General features: G+C 48.3%; 1 protein-coding gene across 1 annotated transcript in view; it reads left to right on the top strand.

Moving 5' to 3' along the window:
- Positions 1-14,580, top strand: part of glis3 (GLIS family zinc finger 3) — a 716,605-nt gene that overhangs the window by 670,850 nt on the left and 31,175 nt on the right. The window contains exon 9 of the mRNA XM_038804655.1: positions 5,264-5,446. Within this exon, the coding sequence (XP_038660583.1) occupies positions 5,264-5,446 (183 nt within the window). The remainder of the gene's footprint in view (positions 1-5,263; positions 5,447-14,580) is intronic.

Genomic DNA, 14,580 nt, shown 5'->3' on the forward strand with positions numbered 1-14,580 from the left:
CCTAAACTTTGCCCCTCGCACCTTAAACCTATGGCCCTAGTGCACTAGGTAGCACTACTCTGTCCATGTCCCTCATAATCTTGTAGACTTTTATCAGGTCGCCATGTAATCTCTGTCGTTCCAGTGAGAAAAAAAAAAGTTTATTCAACCTTTCCTCATAGCTAATGCCCTTCATACCTGGCAACATTCTGGTAAACCTCTTCTGTCCCCTCTCCAAAGCCTCCACATCCCTTTGGTAGTGTGGCGACCAGAATTGAACACTGTACTCCGAGTATGACCTAACTAAGGTTCTATACAGCTGCAGCATGAGTTGCCAAATTTTATACTCAATGCCTTGTCTGATGAAGGCAAGCATGCTGTATGTGTTCTTGACTAACTTCTCCACCTGCGTTGCCACTTTCAGTGACCTGTGGATATGTATACCCAATCCCTCTGCCTGTCAGGGTTCTGCCATTTACTGTATATTTCCCACCTGTAATAGACCTTCCAAAATGCATTACGTCACATTTGTTCGGATTAAACTCCATCTGCCATCTTTCCCAAGTCTCTAACTGATCTATATCCTCTGACAGTCCTCATCACTATCTGCAATTCCACCAATATTTGTGTCGCCCGCAAACGTACTAATCAGACCAGTTACATTTTCCTCCAAATCATTTATATATACTCCAAACAGAAAGGTTCCAGCACTGAACCCTGTGGAAAACTGCTAGTCACAGCCCTCCATTCAGAAAATCACCTTTCCACTGCTACCCTCTGTCTTCCAGTTCTGTATCCATCTTGCCAGCTCACCTCTGATCCCATGTGGCTTCATCTTCTGTTCCAGGGCGGCGCGGTAGCACAGTGGTTTGCACTGTTGCTTCAGAGTGCCAGGGACCCGAGTTTGATTCCCAGCTTGGGGCACTGTCTGCGGAGTCTGCACGTTTGTCTTGTATCTGCGTGGGGTTCCTCCGGGTGCTCAGGTTTTCTCCCACAAATCCCAAAAGACATACTTGTTAGGTAAATTGGGCATTCTGAATTCTCCCTCAATGTACGTGAACAGGCGCCGTAGTGTGGCGACTAGGACATTTTCACATTAACTTCATTGCAGTGTTTATGTAAGCCTACTTGTGATACTAATAAAGATTATTATTATTATACAAGTCTGCCATGAGGGACCTTGTCAAGGGACTTATTAAAGTCCATGTGGACACTCGATGAATGTGCAGCTGGTGTGTGACCATCAAATGCGTGTCATGCACATCTGCGCCTGATACCCGGACAGTGTACACGACGTCTTAATCCTGGCACACTCGACAATTCCCAGCCTCTTCGAAGCGGACCCCTGGCTGAGGGGTTGGCTCCTGGACGACAGGGGCTATCCTCTGTGATCGTTGCTCATGTTGCCTATCTGTAGGCCACAGATTGATGTGAAAACCAGCTACAACAAAACCGATGCAGCATGATTGATCAGCGTTTCGGCCTCCTGAAGATGCGGTTCAGGGGCCTGGACTGCTACTGCTCTAGAGGGGCTCTCCACTATGGACTGGGAGGACCGCCCGCATTGTGGCAGCCTGCTGCGTCCTCCACAACATCACGTATCAGACAGACGACATGCTGGAAGAGGAGAATGAACGCCAGTCATCATCAGTTGAGGAGGATGTGGGGAGAGCAAGGATGGGCAGGACATGGGGCCCGGGCAGGCACAGGAGACCGCACAATGCGTGCGTCAGGGCCAACACCCATGGGATGCTCTGATCGCCTCCAAGTTCACCGTCTAGGAGGTATTGACCAGGGGCACGGACATCGCATCCCACCTGCACACTATCCCTCTCCCTGGCCACCTTCCCCCCACCCCCCCCTTCCCCCCCAACTGCAAACCCCTCCGTGATACATACCTGCTGCACAGGGATGTGGGCCCTGGGTTGACCGTCACAGGGTTCTTATCCATGGGATGGAGGATGATGACAACCCGCTCTGCGATGTGTTCTGGTGCTCCACATCTTTCAACAAAGTCTGACTCCTGCCCATGGTTGCACTTTCCGCCTTTCACCTGGGTGATCCCTGAATGTGAGCCGGCCATTCCATCGCATGGCCCCGTCAAATCCCAAGGGGTGGTAGAGGTTGGGACATTTGGGGGGGGGGTTGCATAACAAGGGAATGGTGAGCACTGACTGAACTGTGGTCCCTGAACCAAGCCCACCCCCAACGTCCATCCATCCCCCCCCCCCCCTCCCTCACCCCCTCTGAGCCAGCCCACCCCTCATACCCTTCTGACAGAGTACTGAGGCAGGTTGTAATATTGTGCATAGGTGTTTAATGTGAAAACATATATATAGATTTGTGACCTAGCCCCTATCACTAAACTATGCCCTGCAAACGTGCCAACTTAACTGATGTCTAATTTTCTAGACTTACAGGCCATAATGCTACATCTAGGTGAATCCCCAGATGGTACAACAGGATAGGAGGGGGCCTTCTATGATTCCAGCCCTACGAAGGGTCCCCTTTGGCTGGTGTCTTCTGGGGCGGCTGCTACTCGGGTGACCAAGGTGGCATGGTGCCGCTCTGTCTGCCCACTGCCCACCAGATGTGCCAGAGACAGGGGGGGAAGGAGTTCGAGGTTCTGCGGTGTTCAAGCATCTCCCATGCAGGAGTACTGGCACAGGCACCATCACCTCCTCCTCCCTCGGGATGCCCGAAAGCCCCCTGGGATGGAAGTGCGAGCGGAGCTATCCCCTGAGGTTCCCCCGCCACCTGGCACTGTCAGCCCTGGAGGCCCGCATTTGCCTCGGCCAGAGTCTGCATGCCTGTGGAGCACCTCCATCTGAGACTGCACCACATCACCCACTGACTGTGTCACCACCTTCTGGGTCTGTGTCACATCAGCCAGTGACTGCACCATCTCCCTCTGGGACTAGGCCACCTCCCTCTCTGTCTGCGTCATGTCAGATAGTGCCTGGGCAATGCCGCCAACGCACTCAGCCATGGCCCGCTGTGACTGGTCCATGCCCAGAAGCGCCGCTGCAATGTCCAGGTGGCTCTGGCACATAGGTGCCTGTGAGAGCGCAGCCCTGTCCTGGGCCTAGGCCACCACCTGCACAAATTGTCCTAGACCTTGGATATGCTGATCTATAGCCGAATCCCTTGCCGAATCTGACCTTCCGCCCCCTCAGGTGTTCCTACCTCCAGAGCATGTGTGTGGTGCACAACAGATAATGTCCCAGGAGCCTCTTCACCAAAGTGCCCAACCGAGGTGAGTATTTCTGGGATGGAGGTGGGTGTTGGAGACAGATGTGCCTGGTAATCAGTGTCATCATCGGACTCAAGATCCAGGCTATTCCTAGGTCTCGGGTTGAAGACTCTCGGCTGTGTCTGTATCCTTGCTGCTGCTCAGCACCTGGGGTTCTGGCTGTGGGCGGGGGCGGGGGACACCAGAAGGACCCGCCCTATCACCAGCAGCTCCTGCAAGAGACAAGACGATGCATGATTAGACCACGATCGAAGGGGAGTAGGGGTGGTGAGGATGTGTGGGGGGAGCGGGATGAGGGGGTGGTGTGGGGGTGAGTGGCAATGTGGGGGTGAGGGTGGGGTGAAGGTGGTGTGCGGGTGAGGGTGGTGTTGACGGGGTGGTGGACGTACGTATCACGAGGAACCACAACACAGTCGGATCTCACTTCCTCGCCCAAACTCCACCCCTGCGACTGCCCTTTCCTCAGGATAGCCAACCACTTCCCAGGCCCTCTGCTCTGCCGGGGCGGGGGGCCAGAGGTCTGGCGATACCTCGCCAGTCTTTTCTCGCTCCCAGCGGTTATGGGCAGCCTTCTCCTGGGGAGGAACAGAAAATGCCCAGTGTTATTCAGGGGGTGGATAGCTGGTGGCTTCAGTGGCCAGGACACCCGGCCATGGCAGCCGGTATGAGTGCCGGTATGTGGTGCAGGGTGGGGAATTCTGATGCCCTCCGAGTGGTGGTGGTGGGGGGGGTGGGGGGTGTTACGGGTGTGTGGGACAGGGATTGTTGCCAGGGGCACAGTGCTGCCTACATGCCTTGGTTGTCCTGAGGAGGTTGTGCAATGTTTTCCGGCACTGCTGGCTGGTCAGGACGGTGTTGCTCATGGTGCTGACGGCCTCAGCCACCTGCTCCCAGGCACAACGAACGGAGGGGGCTGGCAGCCTCCTTCCCAGGCCACCTCTCCTCCATGGTGTCCAGAAGTGTCTCAAGACCGGCACCTTGGTGCCGCTCTCCTCGCTGCCATCGTGTTGGTGGGGGTGGTGTGTGTGGGGAGTGCAGTGTGTTCAGCCTCCTTTGTGTCAGTCACAAATCTGGCGAATCCGGCACCATTTCTGATTGGAATCGATTGTGTTCCACGTGGCGCCGGTACTAGCCCCTCAACAGTCGCTGAATTGGACCTGGTGCTGCACCAACTTTGCTGTTGTAGAAGTCCACAAATCTTGCCTTGGTGTCAACACTTAGAGCGTGATTCTCCAATTTTGAGGCTATGTCCGGAGCATGTGTCCCCCTTACAACCAAAAAGTCAGCACCGCCCCCGCACCGATGCTCTGCCCGGTGGGGAGCTAGCAGCCGAGCCACGTAAATCTCTCGGCTTTACCCGCAGACATGGATGGATAATTGCCAGGACGGTGGCCGCGCATGCGCAAGGCAGAGACCTGCAGCGGTTGTGCCGTGCAACTTGGCGCCGGCCGCATGTGGACCTGCCAGATAATGCCCCCTGCCACCCCCCAACCATCCTCCACCAGTCCCCCCAGCCCCCACGGAAGACCTCACGGCCAGCGGAATGCTTCCCCCACCCCCACCCCCGACTATGGCGGCGCTGGACACAGTCCACCGCCACAAAGCGAGGTCCCCGGAAACTATGAGCACACGCGCCACATGCCGTCGGGAAGTTGGCCCATTGGGGGCGGAGCATCAGGGAAGGGTCTCCGGTGACGTCCTGGGACCGTCCCAATGGCGGCGTGCGGCGGAGTCGGCAATGATGCTGTTTTTGAGGGGCCGGAGCATACGAAAACTGGCGTCACCTCTGATTTTGTCGTAAAAACAGATTCCCCGGCCAATCGCCGAACGCGACTTAGGCGCGGCAATTGGAGAATCCAGCCCTTAGTCTCAGGAATGGAGTATTTCACCACCTGTCTTTGTCTGATTCTGAGAAAACAGCTTACAGAATTTAGAAGATGAATTTCAGAAGTAACAAAACAAAAGTAAACTTCTACAATTGAGTCTGATTAGGCCTAATTAATTATCTCATTGCTTTGTTTCTCTTTATAGGTTATTATGGCCAGCTACAGACTTTTTACCCGCCTCACTATAATGAAACTTCTCGAAATGTATGCCAAGCTAGTCCTCGCAATATGGTGCCTTCATTTGAAGACTGTGTTCTTCCCACAAATGTGGGGCAATCTGGATTTGATGTCTTCCACAGAGCTTTGTCCGCTCATCCCAGTTTTCCAGGTGACTATCTTTATTCTTATGCAATGCAAGAGCACCACACTTCTCCTATTCTGTAATGAGCCATTGAAATGAGGTTTTAAGAAGAAGCTGTAGTTACTAAACAATCTCCAGTGCCAGGACTGTACCTTAGGATGTTTTTTATATTCATTTTTACAGGATGTGGGCATCGCTAGCTAAGCCAGCAGTCATTGCCCTTCCCTAGTTGCCCATCCATTGCCTGTATGAAAAGATCAGAGATAAAAAATCATTTTGAAAAGCTTCAGTAGTGACATCTGATGGTTTAAATTGTTTCCTGAATGCTAACGGTCAAGGGGGATAAACCTTACCTCTGAACTTTGGTTAAAGAGCAACATTGTCAGAGAATTTTGAGAAAATCTCACCCTCGGCCCCAGGTGTGGGGTGAGGTTTTGTAATATTGCATCGTGGTGCGGGTTGAAATATTCAAGGAAGTGGGGGGAATTAAACGGAGGAGGAATTAAAGTTGAAAACACTTAAGCAGTCACAAGATATGAATAAATAGTCATTAACAATGAGAATACAGTGTTGCTCCTTGTTGCAAATTTGATTTGAAAATTAGGTGGTTGTCCAGTCCCTGAATAATTTTTCCATTGCAGTGTTATGGGCAGCACGGTAGCACAAGTGGATAGCTCTGTGGCTTCACAGCGCCAGGGTCCCATCTTCGATTCCCCGCTGGGTCACTGTCTGTGCGGAGTCTGCACATTCTCCCCGTGTCTGCGTGGGTTTCCTCCGGGTGCTTCGGTTTCCTTCCACATTCCAAAGATGTGCAAGTTAGATGGATTGGCCATGATAAATTGCCCTTAGTGACCAAAAAGGTTAGGAGGGGTTATTGGGTTACAGGGATAGTGTGGAAGTGAGGGCTTAAGTGGGTAGGTACAGACTTGATGGGCCAAATGGCCTCCTTCTGCACTCCATGTTCTTTGTTATAATTTTAATGATGCAAGAAAATTTTACATCACTCACAGTTGCATCAGCGTTAACATTATTATTTTAAATTGAGATTTTTTTTTCCCCCAAGTGTTTAAGTGTTGAAGCTGAATAATCACTTCGACACCTGTTCAAGAGATATCCAAATCACTATTGAAAATGTTGCTGTTATTTCATTGCTTTGTTTACTTTTCATTTTCTGAAACCAGCCAGAAAGCCAAATGTGGCAAAGGCCATTAAACAGTGAACTGAAGCTGATTGGAGCTGCATTAATATGGTTGTAAAATACACAAGTGCTTCCAACCACATCATGAAACAGCCAAGAAACTCAAGCTGGTTATACTTTCCTTTAGCGTTTTTCGGAATTTGTTTTGACAATTTTTTCCATGCAAAGGATTTGGAAAAGCAGTTATTTTGTAAATGCTAGTTCTTGAAACAGCCCTCAGAGCGGCTGCCACTGTGCCATCCTAACTTTGCTGGAATTACAGTGTAAACCACGTTTACAAGTGTAAACAAGGTTCCCACCACATTTCCTGCAAAAGTACAATGGAGGGCTGGAAATGAAAGCAACTCCGTGCTGATTATCAGCCAAAGTGTTTACCCACACATTTAGAGGAAAATAGAACGGCAAAATAAAAAATGGTTGATCTGCGAATGACTTTCCCCAACTTAAGATCAGGAGTAGGCCATTTACATCAATTGACAGAGGTTCAAACAGATAAGCAAATTAAATGCAAGGCTCGGAGAGTGCTGCAGGGAGAAGGGGTTTAAATTCTTGGTGCATTGACTTGAGTACTCGGGGAAGAGTCAGCTAATCTACTGGGCCAGAAACAGAAAATACTGGACAATCTCAACAGGGTCTGACAGCATCTGTGGAGAGAAAATGAAGCTAACGTTTCGAGTCTGGATGACTCTTTGCCAAAGCGGTGGGCAGTGGGCAGGGCTTTAAACTAACCAGGAGGAGGGAGAATAGGTGAAGGGAGATTTAGAAATCCAAGTGAAATGCACAGAATATATAAATACACACAGAAGTATAAATATATGCACATATCACCAGGAAGAGCAATCTGTAAAAATAGTCAATTGGTCAGATTTGGGAATAGTCCCATTAGTTTGGATTTTGGTGAAGGTTACACCGCGTTTTAAGAAAAAAGGGAGAGAGAAAATAATGAACTAGAGGCTAAACATCAGTTGTTGGGAAAATGCTGGAATTTATTATTCAGGAAGTCTTAACAGTGCACTTAGCAAAGTATAGTATGATTCATAGAACATAGAACATACAGTGCAGAAGGAGGCCATTCAGCCCATCGGGTCTGCACCGACCCACTTAAGCCCTCACTTCCACCCTATCCCTGTAAACCCCTCTTAACCGTTTTGGACACTAAGAGCAATTTATCTTGGGCAATCCACCTAATCTGCACGTCTTTGGACTGTGGGAGGAAACCGGAGCACCCGGAGGAAACCCATGCAAACACGGGGAGAACGTGCAGACTCCTCACAGACAGTGACCCAGCAGGGAATCAAACCTGGGACCCTGGCGCTGTGAAGCCACAGTGCTATCCACTTGTGCTACCGTGCTGCCCTAAACAATTTGAATAAATCATCATGGTTTTACTGAAGAGAAATGACAGATTTATTAGACGTTTATGCAGGTGTAACCAGTAGGGAGAAAAAGGGGAAAGAGTAGATGTCTTGTACCTGGATTTCCAAAGGACATTTGATGTGGTACAAAGGTTAATAGGCAAGATAAGGGCTCATGGAGTTTGCGGTAATATATCAACATGTGGACAGGATTGGTTAATGGATAGAAAGTAGAGGGAACATAAATAGGGCCATTCAATCCATCTGGGCTGGGATTCACACGGACGTGGATTAGTGTAAATATGTGCCAACATGGCTCTGTGCTGGGCGAGATAAAGATTAACATATTTAAATGAGTCATTATGTTCATTTAAATATATCTGCACCCAATTCTCCCTAGGCCTGAGAACTAACACCAATGTCTGGGAGACCTCTCCATGGCTCCATTTGGCACTGGTCCACACAAACATGCACCAGATGTAATGGCACCTGGAGGGATCTCCATGGCCATTGGAGACTCCTGGGTGCCAGATTGCCCATGCCAGGGATCTGGCATGGGGTGACCTGCCATTAAAAGGTGGGGTGAGGTGGGGGGCTCGAGGACTCCCGAAGAGGTAAGTTGGGGCGGGGGGGGTCCAGACTCCATGATGGGGATTCAGATGAGGGTCGAAAGATCAGGGCAGCATTTAAAAATGGCGCCCTGATCAGCTCACCAGTGCAGGAAATGAGGTAAGTGCGGCACCGGCACGGTGTTCCTCACCAAGGCCAAAAAACCTGTAGGCACCAATAAAGTCCACGGTATACGCACCCAAAATGGGACTCTGTTATTTGCACATTAAGTCACGCCCAGTGAAGAAATCACTGCTTTTTCACTCATCTATCCCTTACCTCTGCTGCCTCAGCCAGATATCTGGAAAGCAGCAGCTGTAACTTCATAGAAAGCGAAAGCCATAATAACAAGTCTTTCAACCCCCTCAGTTCCTTTGATCTGAAAGGTTTCTATTCACTTCAAAGAGAAATAGCTTTAGCTAGGCTGTAATTAACAGCTTCGAAACAACCAAACGTCTGGATTGTTAATTTTCATTTCCATTCATGCATAAATGAATCTCAAGTAGCCTACTGTGAAACTACCCCAACAATGTTTATAAACATCTAGGAGTTAAGTGATTTTACTAACCCGTTTGATCTGCAGAAAGCACTTAACTGCTTTTGAAGTGGTCATGAGCTGTCAATCATAGATAATTGCCAGCAGGAAGGGGGCAGAATCTGCATTGCAGTTGGGGGAGAGGAGCCAGCTGCTGGACATCACTATCGGCTGCCCTCTCAAAATGGCGGCCTGATAGCAGGATCTGTGACAGAATCCCTCACCATCCCCACCATGCATAAATTTGCATGGCAAGGGACAGTCAATCGCTTCTGGGTGCCACTCCTAGCACCAGCACAAGCCAGAAGTGATTTAACTCCAGCGGAAGAACATAATCTCCCAATGGAGAATCATGCTCGTAGTTCATCTCTACCTATCCTATCTGTTTCTATTAATAGCTTGAAAACATGGACCAAATCAACCCTTAACCTTCAAAGTTCCTGGGAATACAACCTTAGTTTTTATAATCTTCTGTCAGAATTTTGCCCATTGAGTCCAGTGATGAAATCTTGCATCCTCCCCCATGGCACATTTAGGGGTGGGTGGTAGGTGGGTGCCCTATCACCTTCTTCCCTCCATCCTGATTAAGTCTGTGCATGGCCTTCCTGTTATGCAACAAATTGAGTCCCTTACATGCACAATTAATGCCCACCTAAGGGTCTCATCCCACTGCTACTGGCATTGAACCGGGAGTGATGGTGTGCTTGATAAGCAGGGAGCACGACAAGCCAATTCTGTCTCATTCAGAATTACTCAGTGCCTCATTGAGGCACCCCACGCCGGGAAGGGGTGGCCCACAGAAAACCATTTTCCTGCCTTTTCTGCTGACCTCCCCCCCCCCCCCAATCCCCCCCAATCCATCTGATCCATGAACACTACTCCTTGACCCATTTCCCATCATCGCTCACCTGTTTCTGGGTCCCTCCTTAATCCGAGGCCTTGGGTGTGTGTTATACTGGCAGTTAGCATTGACTCCCCGGAAGTGCTGCAAGTACAGAGGAGCAGCCAGTCCCTGATTGATCAATAGCCCTCCGTAGGCAGAAGTTCCACCCGCACAGAGTCTTTGAACGCCGTGGAAGACCTTCTGCAGGCATGTCAAGTGCCTGAGTGGCACAAAGTGCAGTGGGCCTTCCCTAAAAGTGACAATGCAAGGGTCTAAATGGCTCTCTAGCTCACAGCCAACACCTTGGTTGCCTCCACAAGATTCCACCCCAGGTTTCATGGACTGTCTTAAAGGCCTTCCTGAGTTGCGGTGCCCAGAACTGCATACAGTACTCCACAAGTAGGATTTGTCAAATGGTGCAGTTCCCACATCGCCACCTGAAGTCTCAATGAGGAATGCATCCAGCCAAGCACAGCAGTTGGCTGTGCAACCCATTGATGCTCCAAGCTAGAGTCAGGATTTCTACCACTCACTTGGGAGGAAGTCCTGCGTCAGAGACCTGGGATTACAAGCAGTCCCAACTGTCTCAGTGCAAGAACCCTCAGGGCCAGGTAGGCGTAGGGTCTTGCACCAGGGACAGGAAGGGAGCCCTGAGGGAGACAGGCGTCATTACGACAAAGCCAGGCTGGAAATAATTCAGGGCACATAAATTTGGGAAATGGTGTCTGTTCTGGAAACGGGGCCAGTGATTGTCATTCCTCATCTCTCTTTTCCACCCCAGACCTGAGCAGGCTCTCCAACCCCATCACTGACCTCCACCCATCGACCGCAAAATTGTGGCCAGGCGGGAAGTGGCCTTTAAGTGTCCAGAAGTATCCACAAGTGGCCATTTAAGGGTTTCAATTGAGGGTGAATGCAGACAGGCTGCCCTGGGCCTCACTCCCATCCGCCTTCCAATTCCCCCACTTCCACCCCCCAAAATTAGAAACCGGTGAGGGGTTGGCAGAAAGGCAGCAGGAAGTTCATCTGAGTAAATTTACAAACCCCCCCCCCCCCCCCACCCACCCACAGACCTGGGTGTTGTTCCAACAGGGCTTTGTATGGTTCAATCTTGACTTCTATTACCTTGCCCACTGGATAAAAGGCCCGAATTCCATTATTAGCCCTTTTGATTAATTCTGTACTTGTCCATGGCAGTTTAGTTATGCACAAGCACATCCTCCCCCCACTCCTGGCCACACTCCTTAAGTTTCTTTGGACCTCCACTTAGTGTTTCAACATTTGGGAAGTGTCCTGTTTCTATCCTTTTTAGGTCCAAAAATTGAGGACATCACATTTACCTGGGCTGAAATCCATTTGTTTTGCCCAATAAGAAATGAATTACTCTGACTTTGCATGAATTATCACCTCACAGCCATTGCGCTGGGAAGTCTCTGGACCTGGCTACTTGGCAGCAATCATCTGGCAGGCTTTACTTAACTTTGACCAGGGAGTGATAAAAGACAAAGACATAGGCAGTCAGTCAGGTTTTAAAACAGAAGGCTCCAAGGACAAACATTTGGCAAGCTCAGAAGCAGAAAACAAGAGAGTAGTTAGGAGTTATTTCAATTCAAGTCAAGCACGGTAGCCCACTGTTGTGTAAAAGTAGAGCACGATCATTATTTTTTAATATTATGGAAAAACAATTTGTCCTGATTAAATCCAACAATGCCTTGCTCTGAATGTTCACTTGTTCTGTCATAAGCTTAACATTTCATATCTTGTTTCATTTTACCCTGTGTTTTCTTGAATATATTCAATATATGTGTGGCAGGTGTATAAGAGATTGTTTGGCATATTCAGTTCATTATCCAACAATTGGATGCTGTTGTTGCACCCCTGGACTATGCTATCATTACAAGTAAATTGGCGGCGTAAATCTATCCTAGCTCTATAGGAGCTCTTAAAGTGTGCCGCTCTGAATGCAACCATGCAGCTAAGACGTGAACCAAAATTGGTAACACCAGCATTGCATTGAATCACATGTACTAACTTGTTTCCAATTCATTGTATAGAATTGCAGTCCATTTAACAGCGTTCTTCAAACTCGGGGGCGCGACCCGCGGGTGGGTCGTGGGCGGGTGTCGGGAGGGTTGTGGAGCCGTCCTTCGTGGCGCTCCCGATTGCGCTAATCCCCGCGCAGCAGCCGGCTTTTAATAACGCCGGCTCCAAGCGGCCTTCAAAATGGCTGCGAACATGTTAAGAAAAAATCGCCCGCATTGTGCATGCGTGCACAATCATCGACGCGCATGTGCAAAACTATGCACATGCGTGCCGATGATCGGGCACGCATGCGCAGTGCGGCCGCAATTTTTTTAAACAGTCGCAGCTTTTTGTTTTACAAGTTCGGGGGGTTTTATTCATTTTATTCGTTTATTTTATTCATTTAATTTTTATTTTTTTTCATTTATTCATTCATTTTATTTTTTTTATACGTTCGGGGGGGTGGGGTTTATTCATTTTATTCACTTATTTTCTTCATTTTACTTTTTATATTTTTTTTACAAGTTCGGGGGTGGGTTATTTGATAAAATTTTGCAGGAACAAAATTCAAAACTTTGGACAGGTGGAGACTCCATACTTTCCGACACAGGAAGGCTTCACCTTCATCCAACAGGTTCCATTAGAGGAGCGTGTACGAGGGCCAAAGAGACCCAGAACTATTTCCTCCATTTTTGTCAGCAACAAACAAGGTAAGAGAAAATGGTGGGTCGCTCAGGTCGGCCGGTGTGAGTTGCTCAGGTCGGCCGGAGTGGGTCACGAAGGTCCCCGGAAAAAAGTTTGAAGAACACAGATTTAACATATTTATGCTATATACACTTCTGGACAAAATTATTCAATATGCTGTTTTATTCAACTCTATTTTAATGTTCATCATCATGAAAGCAAACCAACTGTGATATTTTACCTCAAGATGCCAAAATAGTTCAGAAATCTAATCTCTTTTGTGTGAAATGTAACTTATTAATCATTTTCTGTTTTGTTTCAGCTCAAGTGCTGTATGATTAAATGGGTTCTGGTACAAGGGTTTGCCAACTAGCTATTTTTTAAATCTGAATTAGATAAAAATTCTGATGAAGCATAATCCTGACTCAAGCGGAACATTTCTTGGCAAACTAGATACGCATTTATCAGGATTCAATTGTACCAGAACAAGATTTAAGTTTGGAGATATGCCAGTAAAACTTTTTTTTTCAGTTTTAACTTCCACTCACATTCAAATACCAGAACTGTATATTTGTTTTTTTTAAAAAGGAGTAGTTAAGTAAGCAAAAATTCTATACACCAAGCGATGTTTCTCTAGTTTCTCTTTGTTGTGCATGGTCAGTTTCTTACACTGCCTGGCTCTTTAGGCTTAGCACAGCTTAAAGGGATAACTGCTTGTGAGTGACCTGTTTGTCCCATGCATGGCTGCCATACACCTGCGCAACTTAGAGTGAAGATTGACACCAAGATTACAAAGTATAGGCAGCAAATTATTCTTACATTCTGAATGTAAACAGCAACAGCTTGTATTTATAACATCTATAGCATCTGTAACATAATAGACTATAAAATGTGCCAACGTGCTCCAGGGAGGCATTATAAAATTAAATTTGACACCCAGCCAGATAAGGAGATATTGGGGATGAGGACCAAAAGCCTGGTCAAAGGTGTTGGTTTCAAACAGCAAAATGAGTAGGAGGGCTGTTCGGGAGACAAGGGACTGGATTCTCCGATCGTCGACGCCGAAACCGCGTTCAGCAATCGGCCGGAGAATTGCTGGGTCACTCCTACCCACAGATCGCAAGCATGACGGTGGGCTACCCCCCCCCCCCCCCCCGCCACTGACCATCCCACCAGAGACCCCCATCAGCATCAGACCCCCCCATCAGAGACCTCCACCATAGACACATCCACTGAGAACCCCATCAGAGACCCCAGTAGATACTTCCCCTTAACAGGGAACTCTTCCTCTCAGAGACCCTATACAGAGGCCCTCACATAATAGAGAACCACCATATCAGAGCGCCCCCATAACAGAGAACCCCGCAAACAGATAATCCCCCCATAACAAAGACCCTCCCATATAAGAGACCCCCTATATTAGAGACCACGTCAATAACAGAGAACCCGTCCATGTCAGAAAACCCCCATATTAGTGACATCCCATAACAAAAACCCCTACCCCATCAGTCATCGCTGCCAGGAAGCTAAAGGGCAATCCAGACAAAAACAGTAAAAAATAATTTCTTTAAAACTTACCCGCCCTATCAAGCTATTGCCTCAGGCAGAGAAAGCAGTAGCTGTAACTTTATAGAAAGCAAAACTTGCCTCACCAGTGTTTAAACCCCCTCAGATCCTTTGATCTGCAAGGCCTCTACTCACTTCAAAGAGATTTTACTGGACTGTGATTGGGAGCATCCAGACAGCCAGACATCTGGATTGATCAATTTCATTTCCCTTCACACTTGAAGTGAATCTCAAGTACCCTACTTTGAACAGGCTAAGTGCTTTCGCTGTGAATAAGAGGAAGTGAAACAACTTGGCTCCTTTTGATGT

Source organism: Scyliorhinus canicula, chromosome 8 (genome assembly GCF_902713615.1).
Source record: "Scyliorhinus canicula chromosome 8, sScyCan1.1, whole genome shotgun sequence".
Classification (NCBI taxonomy): Eukaryota; Metazoa; Chordata; class Chondrichthyes; order Carcharhiniformes; family Scyliorhinidae; genus Scyliorhinus; species Scyliorhinus canicula.